The sequence below is a fragment of the Xenopus laevis genome, chromosome 4S (assembly GCF_017654675.1).
Source record: "Xenopus laevis strain J_2021 chromosome 4S, Xenopus_laevis_v10.1, whole genome shotgun sequence".
In the NCBI taxonomy this organism is placed as follows: domain Eukaryota; kingdom Metazoa; phylum Chordata; class Amphibia; order Anura; family Pipidae; genus Xenopus; species Xenopus laevis.
This window is the reverse complement of record NC_054378.1, coordinates 68,061,043-68,080,852: the sequence shown is the minus strand read 5'-3', so window position 1 is coordinate 68,080,852 and position 19,810 is coordinate 68,061,043. Positions and strand designations below refer to the sequence as shown.

Here is a 19,810-nt window from a genome sequence, read left to right as displayed (position 1 = left end):
AATTGTTGCCCCGGGGTCAAACAATCCTATCAGCCCAAATTGGCCCACCACCCATGTGACCTAACTTGGCAAAGATCTGCTTGTTTAAGGTAAGGGATCTTTCAATGCATGAACAGCTTTAGAACCAACTGGGTTGGCTCATGATGTAAATTGTTTGGCTACATTTCTAAAGCACTAGGGCAGTGATTCCCCAACCAGTAGCTCGTGAGCAACATGTTGCTCTCCAACCCCTTGGATGTTACTCTTAGTGGCCTCAAAGCAGGTGATTATTTTTGAATTCCAGTCTTGTATTGTGCCAAGCAGAGCCTCCTGTAGGCTGCCAGGCCACATAGGGACTACCAAATAGCAAATTACAGCCCTTATTTGGCACCCCAATGGACTTTTACATGCTTGTGTTGCTCCCCAACTCTTTCTACATTTAAATGTGGCTCATGGATAAAAAAAAAGTTGGTGACTTCTGCACTAGGGCAACTTGAGTCATTATAGATTTGTTCTTCATATGTGGATAATTTTGCTGTAGGTCATTGTCAAGTGACAGGTGCAGAATGTGGATATAAATATAGATCATATAACTAACTGCCCCTCATTAAATACATGACCCTCAATGTTATTATACACACTTATAAGGAGTCACAAAGTGCAATAGAGGTTGCTTTCAGTAATCAGATTTCATTCCAAGCAGGACCAGATAAGTCTCATATTACACAGCTCTGACCAAACTGCTCAGTCAGCCAAAGAGCTTTTGTCCATTAACATATTTATTTTCCACTGCTACAAGAAGCAATGTGCATTTTGGCAACTGGTGGAACTGTAAGAAAGAAAATACCGTTTGACTGCCAGATGAGTGAAAACGTTCACAATCAATCTTTCCAAACCATGTCAGGCATGCCGCTGCAATCGTTTGAAGCTTTCTCCTTTTTAGAGATCGACTGGGAGGATCCCATTTCCATGAATAAATGTAGTTATGAAGGAAAACAGCTAAGAAGTGACTGAATTCCTTTTGGAAACTCTAACCACAAAAAACGATCACTATTTACTTGCTGTTTCATTGGGGTTGCCTGTAAAGTTAAGCTTTTCCATTTAAACTATACTAATTCCATATTTGATCTAGGCAACAAGCAATCCTTAAAATGCTAGTTAAGCCAACAAATACTTTGTATGTAAAACGTAACACGTTCATTGATCATCTAGCACAGGAGGGGGTTAACATTTCCACTCCTTTGTATGTCTATGTTAAAATTAATCCAGATGGTTCTCAAAACTCTTCCACTGCGCCAAAGCAGGAAAAAGAAACATTTCTGTAAATATTATTAACAGGGTGGGCTAAATTGGTCCAATCTGCTGCCTAGCATTGATGACATTCTTGGGATTTTCGTTAACACCCTAAATATCACATTTAAGTAAGGAAACCAGTAATTATTTTTTCAGGGGGAGTAAAACAAATCCTTATAAACAATTAAGTTGTATAAGAAGGGCTGCATATTATTTGCACCTGTCAAATACAGTCTGAGAAGTGTATATACAAAAATTATTTTGTATTATTATGATATTATCATGATGTTTGCTCTTCTTGTATATGGTGCAGAAAGGATACATATACAGGTATGGGAAAGCTCTAGAAAGCTCATGGACCTGGGGTTTTCCAGGTACGGGATCTTTCCCTAATTTGGATCTTCATACCTTTCGTCTGCTAGAAAATCATGTAAATGTTAAATAAACCCAATAGACTGATTTTGCTTCTAATAGGGATTAATTATATTTTAGTTTTAGCTACTGTTTTATTATTACAGAGAAAAAAGGAAATAATTTCTAAACATTTGGATTATTTGGATAAAATGGAGTCTATGGGTTATGGCCTTTCTGTAATTCAGAACTTTCTGGATAATGGGTTTCCAGATAATGGATCCCATACCTGTAATCCCATTACATTCAGTCTGTCTTACTTTTAGTCTAGCAATGCTATTGATTCCATAAATCTGAACCAAAATAGTCTCTACACAAAAAAAACATGGCACCTGGGGCATTCTGCCACTATTTAAAATTGGGAACTATAGGAAGGTGGTTTAAATTGACCATAAGCCCAAAATTTCAATGGAGCATTGGTGAAATTGTCCTGTGTGACCTACCTTGGTTTATTAGCTCTATTGGGGTAGGGACTGCTGTGAATGTTGTATTACCCCTATAAAGCATTGCAGACTTTGTTGGTGCTGTAAAAAGCATAATAAAATAATAATTATTGTAGAATTTCTGTTGGCCTCTTCTCTATGTGGAAAATAACACCCGCATGACTGTTGCCAGAAAACATCTAAGTGACACTTTTTCCAGATAAAATCTACAATGATAAAATACCAGGAAAATCTTTTTTCACCATTACCCTAGAGATTGTACAAACCATTGTGGATAGTGACCTAGTTGGTTTGGTGTAGTTCATCAACAAATTTTCCTTTTAGTCATAATGAATAGGTATTCTCAGTTAATTACTGACAGTAAATGACCTGTTGATGAAAACGTTATAAACATACTAGGGGGAGTAAGGGAGAGATATGCTAGAAAAGGGAGTGGAGAAGATTCATTAAACTTTATTGGAAGGAGTAGGAGTTTGTGAAATACAGTATATTTAATTACTCTGTGACCTACTTACCATAACCTACCCCCCTTCAAGAGGACTTTTTAACAGCTACTCTACTGTTGTATTTTATTTCCACTTTTAAGACATTAATAGTTTATTAAGCTTTTAAGATGGTGTGCATCATCAACAAAGAGCTCTAAGCTTAATAGGAGTAAATTCCTGAACTGAGCTGTCACTTCCACAGGGCTTCATTTATTGCTTCTAGCTCATACAACTAAAACAAGGTGGGGTGTAGAGTTATTTTGCAATCTTCCCCTCTGTATGTGGAGGTCCCCCTCTGTATGGAAGTTCTTGTTGCTATTTCTACCATCTGGCACTGCGGTATACCCAGCTGACCTTAGAGGGTGATTTAGTGATCCTTTATCCAGAAAGCTCTGAATAAGATAAAGGCAATCTCCCATAGACTCCATTTTATCCAAATAATTAAAATGTTTAAAAATCAAAAAAAAAAAAATTATCTGTAATAATAAAACAATACCTTGTACTTGATCCCAACTAAGATATAATAATTCCTTTTTTTTTAAATGGTTACTGCACCTTAATGGATAGGATAACTTACTAAGTGCAAATTGTACTCTAAACTAATAATATGCCATTGAGACAAGTTACCTTCTTTTTGCCTGAATGTATTGGTTATTAAACCAATGAGACATAAAGTAAATGTTTCTATTTCTACTCACTGATTCTGCACCCTACTGCAGTGGCATGCACTAGAGCCTCCTGTTGGGGCAAGAGGGTTTGCAGGAAAGGACAGCTTCTGTTTCAGTCTCAGGAATTCAGCAATAATAAAGAGCTGAATTCACTAATTAAATGTTTACCACCCCCTAACTAAGTAAACATTCTCTAACTGACAGCAGAGGTGTATTCCACTGATTTAGTGTTCCTTTTTATCAGTCACATCTGAATGAACATACAGTAAGTAGTCTTGGTGCTTCTAAAGTTTTCTGTTTTCAGTCCTGTTTCATTTCATTCTTGTCCAGTTTGTTGACACAAGGACACAATAGTTTAGTCACTAGATGTATACCTTCACTAGTAAATCAGGGGGAGGGGCTGAAGTAGGGTGATTTAAATGCCAATACATTCTATAGGCCAAGTGGAAAAGGAATAATACCCCTCCTTTTTGACCTAAGCTTATCGAGTTGGAACTTCAAGTGCCAGACTCCACCATTTTAAAGGCACAGTAACACCAATAAATGATAGTGGTTTATAGTAATTAAAAAGTTATGTAATCAATTCACATAGTGTGTTTGCTCTAGAAATTCTACTATAGTTTATATAAACAAGTTGCTGTGTAGCCATGGAGGCAGCCATTCAAGGATCAGGTTACATAGCAGATAACAGATGCATTCTGCAGAATCCCTTTGTATTCTATTACAGAGCTTATATGTTATCTGCTAAGTAACTTGTGCCTTTTCTCCTTTTTCACCTTAGGGTGGTGGCAGACGGGGAGATTAGTCTCACAGCAACTTCGGGTGACATTGGAAATCTGAAGCCATCCCGCCGGTGATTCATATTCTTGCCAGTGGGAAGGCATTTTTGGAGATTAGTCGCCACAACAGAGAAGATGTGTCACTGGGCGACTAATCTCCTTGTCTGCCACCAACCTAAATGGCTGCCCCATGACTACACAGCAGCCTATTTTTTATGAACTTATAATAGTCTTTCTAAAGCAAACACATAACTTTTACCAACGTGTGACAGCAATACGTTATATTTGAATTACTTTAAAATGCTTTTTGGTAGTACTGTTCCTTTAATATGAAACAAGGTGAGGTTGGGGATGAATGGCTCTGTCTGCCTAAAGCGGTGTGTAGAAAGAGGAAAACTATAATTGTTTCCTCTCAATCCAAGGTACGTCTATGTAAAATATATATTTTGGTTTTTTTCTGTATATTTCTCCTTGTTTCATTTTATTTTTTTACATAAACCCAACCAAATATCAGTTTAGGCCAACAAGGAGAATATTTTTCCCTTTAAACTGGCTATCATATTTCTTATAGCTGGCGAGAGCTTATCATGTATTAAAACAAAGTATGACATGATAGACATGTATTCCTTAAGAAATGCTCACTAGTATGCTTGTCCAGAATATATCACCAGCTGCCTAAATATATAAAATGTAAAATAGATGCATCTGGGTAGTCTTCTTAAAAATAAATATTATGTTTGGTCCATTAAAAGACATCTACAGCTGTCCCAGATGTTTCCTACTGCAGAACCCTAGTGTTACTCAACATCTGGGATCCTATCTACTGTTTATTTACAGCCTTTAGAATACTCCACACATAAAGGCTCATAAGCTATCCTAACATGGAAAACAAATTATAAGTAGATTAGCTACATACTGATCAGCCATATTATGATTTCACTTTGCAGCTATAAATAAGTCTTTCTGAAGTTTAGATACTGTTCAGTGAAATCAAATCTGGAGATCATTATTCCTTCTCCAGGCTTCTACTTGTCAGGAAACCTTATAAGCTCAGTGTGATATTCCATTTCTGTTCTTAATGGCATAGATTCAAAACAGATTTTATATTTCATAATTATAATCAAGGACCAATAATTTGTCAAGCATACACTGGCACAAAAAACCCAAATAGACATACTATTATAAGATCATTCTCTTGGACAAGAGAGATACTATTTTGCCCTATGCAGTCCTTAAAGGACCAGAAACAACAAAAAATGAAGATGTTTTAAATAATACAAATATAATGCAGTGTTGCCCTGCACTGGTAAAATCACTGTGTTTGCTTCAAAGAAGAAAAGGCTCAGGTTACACAGCAGATAGCAGAAAAGCTCTGTAGAACATAATGATGTTATCTGTGATCCACTATTTAAAAGACCAGTAACATAAAACATTTTTTTTAAAAAATGTGTTTCTACATAATGAAGAAAAAATACCAAGACACATTTAACTTTCAATTCACAAAGTCTTTATTAAGAAATAACGTACCGATTCTCCGCTTGCGCTCTTCTTCAGAAACAGTGACAGGGTGGCGATCCATCATGCTGCACTCAATTTCTCCACCCTAGCTATCTCCTATAGAAGGCAGGGAGGATAAATCGAGCGCCGCACAATGTATCGTCGCCCTGTTGCCGTTTCTGAAGAGAAGCGCAAGCGGAGAATCGGTAAGTTATATCTTAATAAAGCATTTGTGGATTTAAAGTTAAAAGTGTCTTGGTGTTTTTTTTCCGTTAAATACAAGCAAATTTTTTTTAACATTTTTTTTATGTTACTGGTCCTTTAAGCTGTGCCATATAGCCTTTTTTCAATTTCCGGCATTGCTACACAGAAGCTTGTTTATATGAACTATAGTTGTGTTTCTGAAGCAAACAGATCAGTTTAACCAGTGCAGGGCAACACTACATGATATTTTCATTAGTTTAAAACACTTTCATTTTTTTTGGTGTTACTATTTCTTTAAATAAAAGGTGAATCAGAAAAACTGATGATTAGCCCAGATACCTATTTTAGAAAGGATTAACTAAAAACATTCAGTTACCCTGCCAAGTTTTATCTACTGATGTACTGTTATCTAGGATCTTTATTCTGGACCTCACCTGCCCTTTAGGTAAAGTCATAACCCCTCCAGTCAAATCACAGCAACTGTGATAATAAAACAGTTACTTGCCCTTCATATATTTTTAAGCAATCTTCCTTCTCATCCAGCTGTTTAATACCCTCATGGTTCTTTGGAACACATACCTAATCTTGTATGACACTTCCTTAAAGTATATTTATGCATAACGATTGATGGGAAAAGTTGCAATCTCTCCACGCTTGGTAGAAGGTAGCCTAACTTAATTGAGTTTGAAATTCCTAGCTCTGCCATTCAGAGTTCCATGGAACAATACAAACCAGATGCCCCTTGCGCAATGGTCTCCAAAATCCATTCTGCTTTTGATATCTGAAACTGAAATCAGTCCAGTGACAACTTCAGTAAAAAAAAGTGAAGAAAAAACTTTGGATGACGTAAAAAGCTAAACTCAGAAAAATGAAGTACATGTGTAAACACACACTAACACACACACCCTTGCACAAACAGTACCCTCTACAGGTCAAAGACCTGGCTAATGGCAAGAGAGGGCACACAAGCCAAGGGTCCGAAGGTTTTCAACTGGCAAAGGTAGCATCAGTATAAATGTAAACTGACTAAACCCCTATAAATGAAAGTATTATAAAGTAAATATCAGTGACAGTATATTTGTATTTAAAGAAGCGAAGATGCATCTGGCGTCTTTCTCTCTGCTTATCAAGTTACAGTCATTTTATAATACCAACAGAACAAAGACTTAAGAAAGTCAAACTTCTGTGAGCTACAACATTGCTGTTAAGGATGCTGGGTATTGTAGTCCAAGCAAAACTGCTGGAGTTCAGAGTCTAACGAACTTGATTACTTTTTAGGATAGTAAATACAATATTGCCAGTCAGTTTGGTGGTGAGCTTAGCTACATGAAAGTTTGGTCTTTTATATCAATTATATTACCAAATGCTACAGAAAACAATATTGGAAAAACTTTTAGCAACAATGTTAATCTTTTTCATTGAAGACTCACCAAAAAACATAACAGTTCTTTTTAAGGAGAACCTTTCTAGCTGTTTTGAATTGACTAAAAACATAACTGAGACCATGCACACAAACCACAAACAAGGTTAATTGGCTATTCCAGGGTTTTATGAGAAAAGTTCCCTAATCTGCACTTTGCTTGCAGCTCTGCACATAAAGTTTCATGCAGCACACACTGCGAAGTGCAGAAAGGGACCAAAACAACTCAACGCGGGATAGAGGGGGGTGCTTGGGACTTTGTGACAAACAACACCTCTAAATAAAATTGATGCAGCCCATGACTGTGTTACCAGAGTGCCTGTAGTTTGCCCATTAGGACCTTTCTGCTTTTGTCAGACCACACAACTGCAACTGGTTGCTAGGCTTAGGAAGTACTCAGAATTTGGTTGTTGGAATGGCAACATGAATGTCAGCACTGTGATAGGCATTACAAACCGATCAGCATGCACATAGTTCCTGTGTTATTTATAGATTGCATTAAACCTACAGGCTGCATACACTTGTTAGTAATGTATGTGTACTGCCTGAGCAGGAGTGTAACTGTGTGGAAATTTCAAAGATTGAGCTCTTGTATCCTCTGGCCAAGTTTCTGTGTTTATGGTGTATGGCCACTGATAATGAATTAGGATGTTTAGATAGTAAGAAAAATAATCTGCCAGACAGCAATTTACATATTAAAGTTATATACACAAGGGCTTAAGTGCAACAAGATAAACTGGTCCAGAGCATCACTGTTTTTATTAGGTACTTTCCATTTTTCATTTTTTACTGATAACTTTCAAGTTGAGAAGTGTGACTCAAATGGCTGTTCCCATAAATGGCTGTTCACATGTATATAAAACAGTTGGGAGAGAGTCCCATAATAACAAAAAAAAACACTGAAGCAGAATTTAGGAGATGCAAACCGCTCTGATATCATGGGGTCGGAATATAAGACTGCGGAATCAATCAGAGCAATGGTGTGGATACTGTATGTTTTCTCCTCTCATATATTGGCAACTGTACAACTTTCATGCACAAGTCAAACTTCTCACCAAGCTTTAATGGGAAGCAGGCTCTGACTAGTGGAAAGGCTTGATCATTTCAGTCCCAGCACTATTTATTAAAATGTTACTTGCTTATTCTGCAGTATGGCATCAGGGTAGATCTGTCTTCAATCAGCAAGAAATGTTTTGATCTGGATACTGGGGGAAAAGGTGGAGTGTTTAAATTAGAGAATACTAAACTTCTAGTATGTTTCTAGTTAACCCCAGTTCATTGCCAGAGGAGTAATGCACAGAATGGGATGCCCAACCTGTGGCTCTCCAGCTGTTCAACCACTAATAATGCCAAGAACTAGTCTAGTTCACAAAATATCCAGTGTCAGGGCTCCATAAATTTAAGTAGAACCTATATAAAAACTGCATGTAGAGGTTCCAGTGGTAAAGGCAGATCTGCTGAAAGTTGTCAGATGTTAGTTGGGGAGCCACAGGTTGGGAATGGCACCCTAAATGGCAGCTAAATCAGTAAGTAGACTATAAAATGCAGCAGCAGCAGCAGAAGAGGCTACTTACCCACTATGAGACAGAAGACATCCAGGAGTATGAGCAGGACCCTCCTGCAGTTGCTGCTGCCATTGTTGTTGTTTAGTGTTGCGGTGCCCCCGTTCCTGCTGTCGGGGCCCATGGCTTTGTCATACTTGTAGTTCTGCATGCTAGACGAGCAGCTAGAGACGATTTTCTTTAGATCCAGGCTGCCCAGGGTTGCGCACAACTCGGTGACTTCTGTTAGTAGATGATGTTGTAACCAGCAGTTCCTCTGCGCGGAGCAAAGTCCTTCAGCCTTACAACTTTTTCACAAGTCACAGTCCAAGTGGCAGGAAAGTGTCGCTGCGATTCGTTACGATTGGATGTGTGTGCCGCAGTCCTGTGTGTCGGGTTGCAAGTTGTCAATGAATGGGGGGGTGATACAAAGCGCTGGCAGCCTGTTGCACAAAGGCTCAGTCAGTTCAGGCTCAGTCAGTTCAGGCTCAGCTTCTCCTGCCTGTGCTGCTCGCCTGCTGCCTTTCTGCACTTTTATTTCCACCCCCTAAAATAACTGCCTGCTCTTGGCTCACATGGGATTTCCATGTACAGCCCCCTTCCTGAAACTGACTTATACATATGATAATTAACTGCACATTTGTTTCCAGAAAAAAAAAAATCGCGAAAAAGAGCTGAGCCGGACAGAATGCGAGAGCCCCTAGTGTTCGCAGAGAGCGCAAACGACTTGCAGACAGAAACCTGTGGCAGCCGGGACGCTAGGGCTTTTGGCCACGCCCCTAAGGGGGGAGCTGAGGGGGAAAAAAGGATAACTAGCAGCATGACAGGTAAAGGAGGACAAAATGAAACGGTGAAAGTACAAAGTAGCCAAGGTAAGGGTTTGTACTTTGGAAACCAGTCAAAGTTTTTCGTTGCCCTAATGTGCCAAGCCTGTGTCTCCCAATGCATATTGGGTAATGTAGTTTTTGTTTAACAATTTGCCGACTGCCAAGTTCAATGTCAGTTTTTTTTTTGTTTTTTTTTTAGAAATTGTTTTTATTGAAAGTTTGGTTGCAATCGTGTCATACAACAGTGGGCCGAATAAGTCCACGTAATAGTCATCAATGTTAAAGAAAATGCAAGCCATATAAGATATGATACATTCAAAGAGAAAAAGAAAACAGAAACATAGAACATAAAAAGAAAACAGAAATATAAAACAAAGCTAGCATAACATTACTTGCTGTGGATTTGCAGCATGTATATATCAATATTCCGAGGTTGAACACAGATTTCCGGATTTAAAGAAACAGGTTAGATGTATTTACCTTAAGTAAGACGTCAAAAGTCTATTAGTACGGTGACTCCTGGGGGGTGAACTCGTGGGCGGTCTAGTTTCTCGAAGTGAGTTTTGGATGTAGTCGTTTGTTTCTTGTAGCAAAGAGTTGCCTTTCAAGATTTCCATGTCATACCATGTAGTGTTTATGAAGGTGTGAGTGGTTAAGAATCGAAGTGGTGAGGGAAGACTAGTGATGTAAGTAGTCCAAGTGGAGAAAAATTTCTCCGCATGTAAATCTTTTCTCGTCATGGCCTCTAGCCAATCCATATGAAAGATATGGTGCAGCTTCTGTTTCATAAGTGTAGTCGATGGGATTTCCGTAGACAGCCATTGGTGTAAAATTGTTTTCCGAGACGCTGCCGCCAGCCTAGCTGCTAAATGTTTCTCCCCTCTATTTAAAGTAGGGTATTGTTGAGTGATGCTAAATAGGGCCCATTCTAGTGTTGGTTGGATTGGTTTGTTCGTCATTTGTAACCAATAAGAGATTATCTCCAGCCAGAAGCTTTGTATTAGGGGGCAAGACCAGAGCATGTGGAGAAGATCCGCTTTAGGGGCCGTGCATCGAGTGCAAGTATCCGAGGGGGCATTTCCCATCTTATATCGTTTTGCTGGGGTGAGGTATGCATTGTGAAGAATTTGCAGTGTCATTTCCTGGTACCTACTCGATGACAACAACTGAGTAGTGCGTGTATATGCCTTTAAAATATCCGTGATGGGGAGCTGTGGCGTCAGAACCGTCCATTTAAATAAGGAAGATTCCTCGGTATCTAGGTTTACGATCGTTCGTATTATATGATATATTTGTGCAGTAGAGAGAACAAACGAGTTCTCTTTCCAAAGGTTGTCTATCGGATCGTTAATGGGTGTTTGTTTCATATTATGGACTGTGGTTAATGTGACTACAATACGCATGCAATGAGACTGATTTGTGTAGAAGTCAGGAGTTACCAGATTTTGGCCTCTGTACCCCAGTCTCCCATCACTCTTAAGTATGCTCGCATTTTCTGGTGACTTTTCTCAATTTCAGACAATTTTGGGGCAAAAATCTACTGGCCACCAAAATGTCTGTAGGTTGACCTGTTTTACCAATATTTATGGACATTGTATATATATTAGGGTCTTATGGGTCCCCAATACCTCCTGGGCCCCCTGCTGTAGTTACACACCTGGTGACGGGTGAATCTGTCCCATTTTACTTCATGGAAAAATTTGCAAATCAGTGAAAATTTGAAAAAGGCTTATTTTCACATATATTTATTTCTTTTTAGATTTTTTTTATTTCACTGCTCATATTGTGTTAGTTTTTGGGATACTTTTGAAGTCACTCTTGGCTAGTTTTGGGCTGGTTTGCAAATTAGACCTGGCAACCCTGCATGATGGGTAGTATGGAGGAGATTATAGTGGGAAAGGGGGTGGAAGGGCATATTTTGAAACAGGTGGGGGGATAAGAAATGGCAAATGGGTGACTAGTGAAATGAAGAATGGGAGTGAGGGTAGCATGGTTGGTACTTGACAATAAGAACTGCACACTAGGGGAAAAAATAACTTGAAAAGTAAAAGAAAAGGTGGAAGCCAAAAATTTAAATCAGGTGTAAAAATGGCTTCATACATTATTACATGTTGGGGGTGAGGTAGCATGAAATAATACTGTAAGACAATGGGAGAAATAGAGGAAAGAAAAAGAATGGGGGTTAAACCATCTGACCCTTGCTGTATACAATATGCCTGGGGTTCTAATATCGACTGCCTCACACAGTGGGCCTCATTTATAAACAGTGGGCATATTTGCACCTGGGCAGTATCCCATAGCAACCAATCAGCGATTAACATTTTTCAGCCAGCTGTAGGGTGAACACTGAATGCAATCATCTGATTAGTTGCCATGGGTTACTGCCCAGGTGCAAATGTGCCCAGTGTTTATAAATAACCCCCAGTCGTGTGTTGGGTTGCTCCCCGACTCTTTTTTCATTCACTGTTGTCATTCACTGTATATAATGTCTTGTACAGGTGCACTGAAGGCCAGCTGCTACACCATAGCACTGTGTCATTTGAATAGAGTGCCAGTATCCACAACATGTGGTGCCATCATCTATATTTTTCTATGTATAATGTGGTTGGAGTGGCAAAGCCCACTGCTTTTTATTGTATAATCTGCTGCTATGTTTTCCCTCAAACACACTTTTAAGAAGGTGGTGTTTAAAGAGCAAGACCTTAAAATGGGCATGGTTTAATTTGTGCCACCTCTTACTCCTTCTGGCCTAAAAATAATTCATTTATTTCCTGCATCTCTGGAACAAATGAGTGAAACTGAAAAATAAAACAAATTAAAAAAAAAACCACATCACAAACAGGTATAGTCTGTCTCTCCAGGGTACACACCCCTCCACTCTATACACAGGCCAACCCCCATGGTACCCAAACTAATCTGTCCATAAGAATGTACACTGTATCTTAGGGCAGTGGCACACAAGGAGGTTAGTTGTCCAAGATAAATCTCCTCTTCTACAGGTGACTAATCTCCAAATGCTTCCCCGCCATTTAAATCGCAGTTGGTAAAACATATGCAGCACTTGCCTCTCAAGGAAACTTTGGGCGACTTCGGAAAAACAAAGCATTGCATATATTTTACGATTTATCATTTATCACGATAGTTTTCACACAATTTCTCTTTAAAATACAAAAAGGTTTGCAGAATAAAACGGAGAATGGGGGATTCAAGCTATGCAACAATACAAGAAAATTGCTTAAAGGGCCCTACTTGCTAAAACTCGCAGTTGGTCTGTACATAAATCACTGTTTCCCCATGAGTGCAAAGGAAATATTCACATTCAAACTTAGCACAACATACACATTTTTCTAAAGGGCATATTGATAAAGCTGTGGGAAATATTTTCCACCAAAAAATTTTCTTGCTCTGGCGTTACCCATAAAAGTTAATGGGCCAAATATACTGTACAAAATGGTGTTTTGCACATCATTTCTGGTGTGGGCCTATAATGTGAACAGTACCAACACATATTTTCCCCCAACTTTCTTTTCCTTTTAACGCATCTTTGCACATTAGACATTATTCTGGAAACAATTTGCTTATTATTGTGTTTCCAACTGGCTAAATTACCAGTTGCACTGACTGAATAACCCAAGTTCCCAGATTCCATTGCTCACTGGAAACATACGTAAAAAAAAATGTACATTTAGAGATTGCAATGACATGAATATTCCATATTTAATATTTAATATGGGAGCTCCATGAAACAGAAAAAAAACCCCAGAATCTTTGAAGCATTTGCTTGCAGTGACATGATGAACACTGTTGTTTTTATATAATTCTACGAAATACAGAGTTAAAAGCGGAGGCAGTTCTTGAAATTCATGGAATGTTACTGATTCCATACCATATTTTCAATTATGCTTTGCCTTGAATAACATCAAGGAAAATGTCAAGTCTGGGTGCACCAGACCTTAATAAATCCTTGCATATGATGTTCAGAATAAAATGTTTTTAGGTACACATTAGAGACAAGTCAGAAGACACTTACTGCAGACCTGTCTAGACTTAAATGGCTGCTTACCATACTGATAAATACTGATACTGATGAGCCTGATAAAGATCTGCAACTTTCTGGGTTCCTGCATAGAGGCATATAGATTATTGAACTGTAATCTGAAACTAGCAGTAAAGTAGAGGCATGGTAGAACATGCTATCACAGAACATGGGCAAACAAAAATCCCTATGTTATTTTACAATCCAACTGCTCTACTAGAAATCTGCCTACTGGAGTGCTCAACTTCCAGTCATCCAAACTATTATTGAATGAAACTGCCAGCATCACTCTGACAGTAGGATTCTCCTGAATGCTGGGGCTGGAGTTGAAGCATATGTGCAATGGGGAGTTTGAATGTTGATATTAAAGTAGGTATCTCTAAGCTGTGGGATGTCATGCAGGCACATACCGGAGATTCCAAGAGTCAGTGTGTCTTCTACTCCTGTCTAAAAACACAGGGGAGAAGGAGCAATATAATTAGTAAAACACTAGGCTCTGAGATGCCTGTGCCTGAAGAGGAGTATGAGATAATAAAAAAGGCAATATTTGCCACACCCATTCAACCACTGAAACAGGGATGTAAAAAAATAGTAAGTGGTCAAGAGGTGATAGGTCTAGAGGGGGTATAGCTTAGTGGAAATGAAATAAATATATGCAAAGTATAATTATTTTTAAAGGGGTCCCCAACCTTTTATACCTGTGAGGCACATTGAAATGTAAAAAGAGTTGGGGAGCAACACAAGCATTAAAATGTTCCTGGGGATGCCAAATAAGGGCTGGGATTGTCTATTTGATAGCCCTTGTGTAGACTGGTAGCATACTGTATATGGTGGCTCTGTTTGGCAGTAAACCTGGTTTTTATGCAACCAAAACTTGCCTCCAAGCTAGGACATAAAAAATAAATACCTGCTTTGAGGGCAACATTCAAGGGGTTGGTGAGAAATATGTGCTTGCAAGCCAGTGGTTAGGGCACTAAGTCACTGAATTCTGATTTTTATTAATATAACTGTAGTTGACCATTAGAAACATTGTCCGGATTGGTTGACATTGGTTACTGGCAATTACTGCCTCCTGCTAAGACTCTCTGTGGAAGAGTAACTCAGTATGGCTAAAGAAGTCTGTGTATTGTACTGCCTGAAATTTACATATGGAATTAAAACATAATAAATGAAGCAATGAGACTATAACTCTGTCAATTAGGAGACTATATGCTGCCTTGTGATAAGGACAATTGTCACCGAGTTTCACTGCAAAAATTACGTCCTTAGACTCCAATGGGTGAAAAAAAATTTTGTGCAAAAAAAGAATTGACGTGCTGCTTCGCATGACAAAAAAAATTGACGCCTATAGACTTCAATGCATTTTAGCGAATTTTTGTCAAAACGGTTCAGATTCACACCTCACTAGCTGCCTACAATTACTATTGCTATATGTTAAATGAATACAAAACATAAAACTAAAAAACAAGCAATTAGTCTTGGACTTGTTCATATACTGTAGCTATGAGATGAAGCTTAGTATAATATGAATGTGCATTAATGGCTTTGAGCCAACATCATTAATTCTCCTTGTTCATGTTCTTCTTTGAAGTATCATCTCTCCAAATCCCATAATTATATGAGAATGAATATTGACATCACAGAACACTGATTAACAACTTGGCTTGTCAGATGGGCTTACAGTTTAATGGGTAGACATGGGATGATGGAAGGGAACTGTCTCGCTGTATAAAGCAGAAGAGGAAGGGCAACTATTGGCCTGTTTATTAAGCCAGTTACATTCTTTCACCCTCAAGTCAAGAGGTTCTTGGCCTGCTATTACATGAGCTTTTCCAGTGCCAGTAATATAAGCTCACTCCACCCAAAATATAAAGTCTCATCTAAACAGCAGCGTTTGGTTTCCTGCCATTTTTCTTCATCCCTTTAGTTGGCTATTCCACATTTTCATGTGACGATATGAATCCCCTGATCATCACAAAATAGCAGCTCAGTTTATGGCAAAGCTTTCTGCTTATAAGCTAACTGGCTCACTCAGGCAATACATCTGTGCAAGAAAGAACTGGAGCAAGACAATATAAATGAAATATTAATTATTCATAAGCAGTGACTGAAGACAAAAACACTATATAAACCTGGAATATCCAACCGCTATACTCCTGCTGCTCAACAACCAGCTAGCACCTAACAGATTCAGCTGAAGGGCTGCAAAAGAAAATAGTGATAGAAAAACTACCAAAAATGTATTAAACAGGAACTAATAAAGACTTCTTACACACGTATATGAATATTCTCATTCATCCAGTTCATGATATATAGTATCTAGTAGACACTACAGTCTAGAAGATCATACTAATAAAGGTCAACATCATGTAGTCTCATGATACTGCTCCCTTGTTTCTGTTGACCCCAAGGGGGAATTACAAAGCAGCCTACTTATTTACAGCAGGAGGAATGTTAAAAAGAAAACAGATTGTAAGATCATAATTTCTGGTTTCGAGCTGTGTGAGAGTGAAAGTCAGCCTGTAGAAACATATCCCTGAAGTTCATAGAATTCCAAAGCAGCCAAACCCATTTGACACAATGTCAAACTGCTATCAACAACAATAAAACAATTCAATGCTATTAGCAAGGAAAGAGAATAATGAAATCTGGTAAAAAAAATAAATGGTTAGAAATTCCTGTGGCTGTGCCACCTCATCACTTCCTAATGTGGGTTCTCTGTGCTATATTTTCCCTGTGCGGAATAGAAAGCAGAATTAAAATTGCTTTCTGTGTATATGGATAAATGGGTTTATGTAATAAAAGCTGCATGCACCATGCCCTTGGATACAAATAAAATAGGATTACAGTATGGGTGCAAGTAATAAAGTAGCAAGGGACACAACATTTGCACCCCTTAAGACCCACTTGTGGCCCTGAGATTGTTGATTCAAGCTATGATCTACGCCTTGCTCCAGCTGACACAGTGCAAGGTACAGAGAGCGGTCAGGTGAGAGGGGGGCCTGTACAAAATATTTTCTCTAGTACTGCCTTGTGGCGCATGCATACCTCCCAACATTTTGGAAGTAAAAAGAGGGACAAAAAATTTTTTCGCACGTAGTGAATTAATATTTTTTAACCACGCCCCTTTCTGTGGCTACACCCCCTAATTACCATGTTCATTTTACAAAATTTGGCAGGTTATGAAAGTTTGAACATAAATCTAAACTGTTTTTTTGTGTCTCAAAATTGTTACAAAGTATCTTATTTGCACCTGTTAGGTGTGCTGTGCTCTCTGCTAAAAGCCAATTAAGTTAGAAACTTTTCAGTACAAATGAGGGACTGCAGGTTGAGCTGTCAAAAGAGGGACTGTCCCTCCGAAAAAAGGGACAGTTGGGAGGTATGCGCATGGATCACCCCACTCTCCTACCACTCATTATGAATACATAGCTACATTTAGAGTGAGTCGAGTATTTGCAAAGAAAGTGCCTTGCCATAGAGTGAAATAAATAGGACGCTTTGCGCAAAAAATAGAATGTTTTACCCATAGTATTTTTTCGGTTGTTTTTAAATATGTCTGAGACTTTTGGCAGCAAATGGTTTTATTCAACAGTTGGCTCCTAATGGGCAGATTACACAGGTCAGTTGATTCCTATCTGCCATCAATTTTTATGTTTCTGGTTGGAAAAAGAAATCCTTGCAGTGATTAGCACTCTAATTACAACCATGTTGCAAATGCTGTCTGGACTCAAGAAAACTAAACTGCTTTCTTACCCAAAGGTCAAGAGATAATTGCACAGTGAGGATCACATGAAAAAAGTGAAATGCGCACAAACTCACACATTATCTAGATATGTAAAATAGGCGTGTTCCTGCATGCACTCTTTCTCACACATAGTAGTGCCTAATAAATCAGGGTTGTTCAACATGCCAAAGGCTCATTGAAAGCACTGGGAGTTGCACTTCAATAATGAGGGAAAAGCAGTACAATTGAGTGGGCCAGGAATAACTTAATATTAATTTCTAATATGCCTAGCTACAGTCTAAAATAGATTAGGGATTGAAAAAATTAAAGGGGATCTCTTATTGCAATAAAACAGCTGTGTTTTTTTAATACATCTGTATCACTTTTATTATCATTTTCTTTATAATATTTGAGTTAGAATGCTACCTCAGTTCTAATTTTGTTTGTGCATTCATGCTGTTTGGAACTTTGAGATTCCAAAGTACTGTTCTGAAATCAGTTTCTTAGACCATGAAACCCATACTCTTTAAAATACTAACCGCCTCAATAGAAGTCTTGCAATGGTGTAACCATTTCCAGTCGCATCACAAAAAGTATAAGACTGCCACCTAGTGTTCATAGTGTATTAGGAAATAAAATTGTATTCTTGTAAAAGAGAAGGAAAAAGGTGGGAGTATCAAAATAGTGGCTGGAATATGTTTGAAATTTCGATTAAAGCGGAGTAAGCAAATCATATAATAGCAAATGTAATAACATTTCCATTTTTTATGTGTGTGCTATGTCAGGATTGAAGTAAATGAACTCATAATTAAAAAATAATAATACGCTTATTACAAAAGAAAACATACCAACTCTAGTTTTTCATAAACTATTGATTGTGACGATTTGGTGTGACTTGCAAAAGGTTCTGGAAATTCATAAAGGTGGTGTGCGAATGGACAATTAAATTACACGGTGCACAAAAATTCTAATTTAACAAAACAGTAAACTTTATCAATATGATGTTTTTCTTAAAACAAGTTTTCTTCAATAATCTTAGGGAGCTAGCACACGGGCAGATTCGTGGGGATTTAGACACCTGGTGAGTAATCGCCTCTTCTACGGGGTGGCAATCTCCCCGAACTGCCTTCGCCGTGCCTGCCACCTGCTATAATGACAAAACCCTAGCACCAATACACTTGCGGTGCTTCGATTTTCTAAGTCGCCTGAAGTTGCCTCACAATGTTATTTTTAAGTATAACTGCAGTAAGGATGATTAATACAAATACAACAACTTTGTCCCCCAACCCCCCACCACACACACTCACTGTGTGATAGATGCAATGGCTCTTGACTAGGTAGAATCTGCTGTCTCTACATGAAACATAAGGATAAGCATGTTTTATAATGTTAATAATGTCCCATTACTGTACTGCTGTACCATACATTCACTATTTATGTTAAAATCAAGTGTTATTGTAAGCAATAAGTTTAGCCATTTAGGCTTTCATTTTTTTTTGGTTCAATCAACCTGCTTAAGTAGAAAAAGTATATTGAAAACAATACTTTCACTGACAGTGGGGGCACTTCATTAGAATGCAAGTTTCGGTGCAACACAATGAACTATTCATACTAACACAGGGCAGATACTAGTAGGATAAAGACATGAATGTGGGGTTTTTCAGTCACTGAATAATACAATGTGCCCGGCATTTTACCTTCGACCCATTGGCATTCTCCAATACTGTAGGTTTTTGAGGCACGCTTGGGGTATTCATTCTTTCTCTATAATTCCCTTATTTGATGTGCACTGAAGCATACAGTACTTACACATGCACTTCCAAAGAATATCTTTCAATATGATACTGATGGAATTTTATACATCTTTAGTTTTCCTTTTATCGAATTTCAATATGTATTACATGTGCAAACCAACCTACATTGCTTTAACAGTAACTTATATTATTGTATCTAAGGGGACAAAAACATTGGCTACCCCTCCAATTTTTATTTTGGGGGGAGCAGCATGTTGTTGTTACACCACTATGTAGCAGTCGTCTGTTAGCATTAGAAATTGAGGAGACAGTCATATTGGCATAACAGTCAGGTTTAGGAACTTCAAGTAACAATTACTTACAAAAGTAGGCCTATTAGTGAAAAATGACCAATATGACCTACAGGGAACGTTTCATGTTCGTTTATATTTTGAGGCAAAGTTTCTTGGTATCAGTATCTTAATAGTTATTCAGTTACAACTTGTATAAACCAGTCGCAGTGTGCATATATCTTCTAATGCCTTAGAGCTCAGCAATTATTTATAGATGACACCATCAAACAAAGGTGCCATAAATAAGATATTGCAGTGTATAACAGTTCACCATATACCATGTAATAGTTCATGTGTTACAAGTTACAGTAATTACATATAGCCCAATTGCCAAAGCAGCAATTCAGGGGTTAATTAGCTGGCTGCAGGATGGTGGCAAATTGCCATAGGGATGCTTTTTCTCCATTGGCTTGAATG

At 38.2% G+C, this 19,810-nt stretch overlaps 1 protein-coding gene across 1 annotated transcript in view; it reads right to left on the bottom strand.

The window, feature by feature from the left end:
- plpp3.S (phospholipid phosphatase 3 S homeolog) overlaps positions 1-9,201 on the bottom strand; it is a 40,311-nt gene extending 31,110 nt beyond the window's left edge. Inside the window, 1 exon segment of the mRNA NM_001094026.1 lies at positions 8,754-9,201. Coding sequence (NP_001087495.1) covers positions 8,754-8,892 — 139 coding nt within the window. The 5' untranslated portion in view covers positions 8,893-9,201.
- Between the last annotated feature and the right edge of the window lie 10,609 nt (positions 9,202-19,810).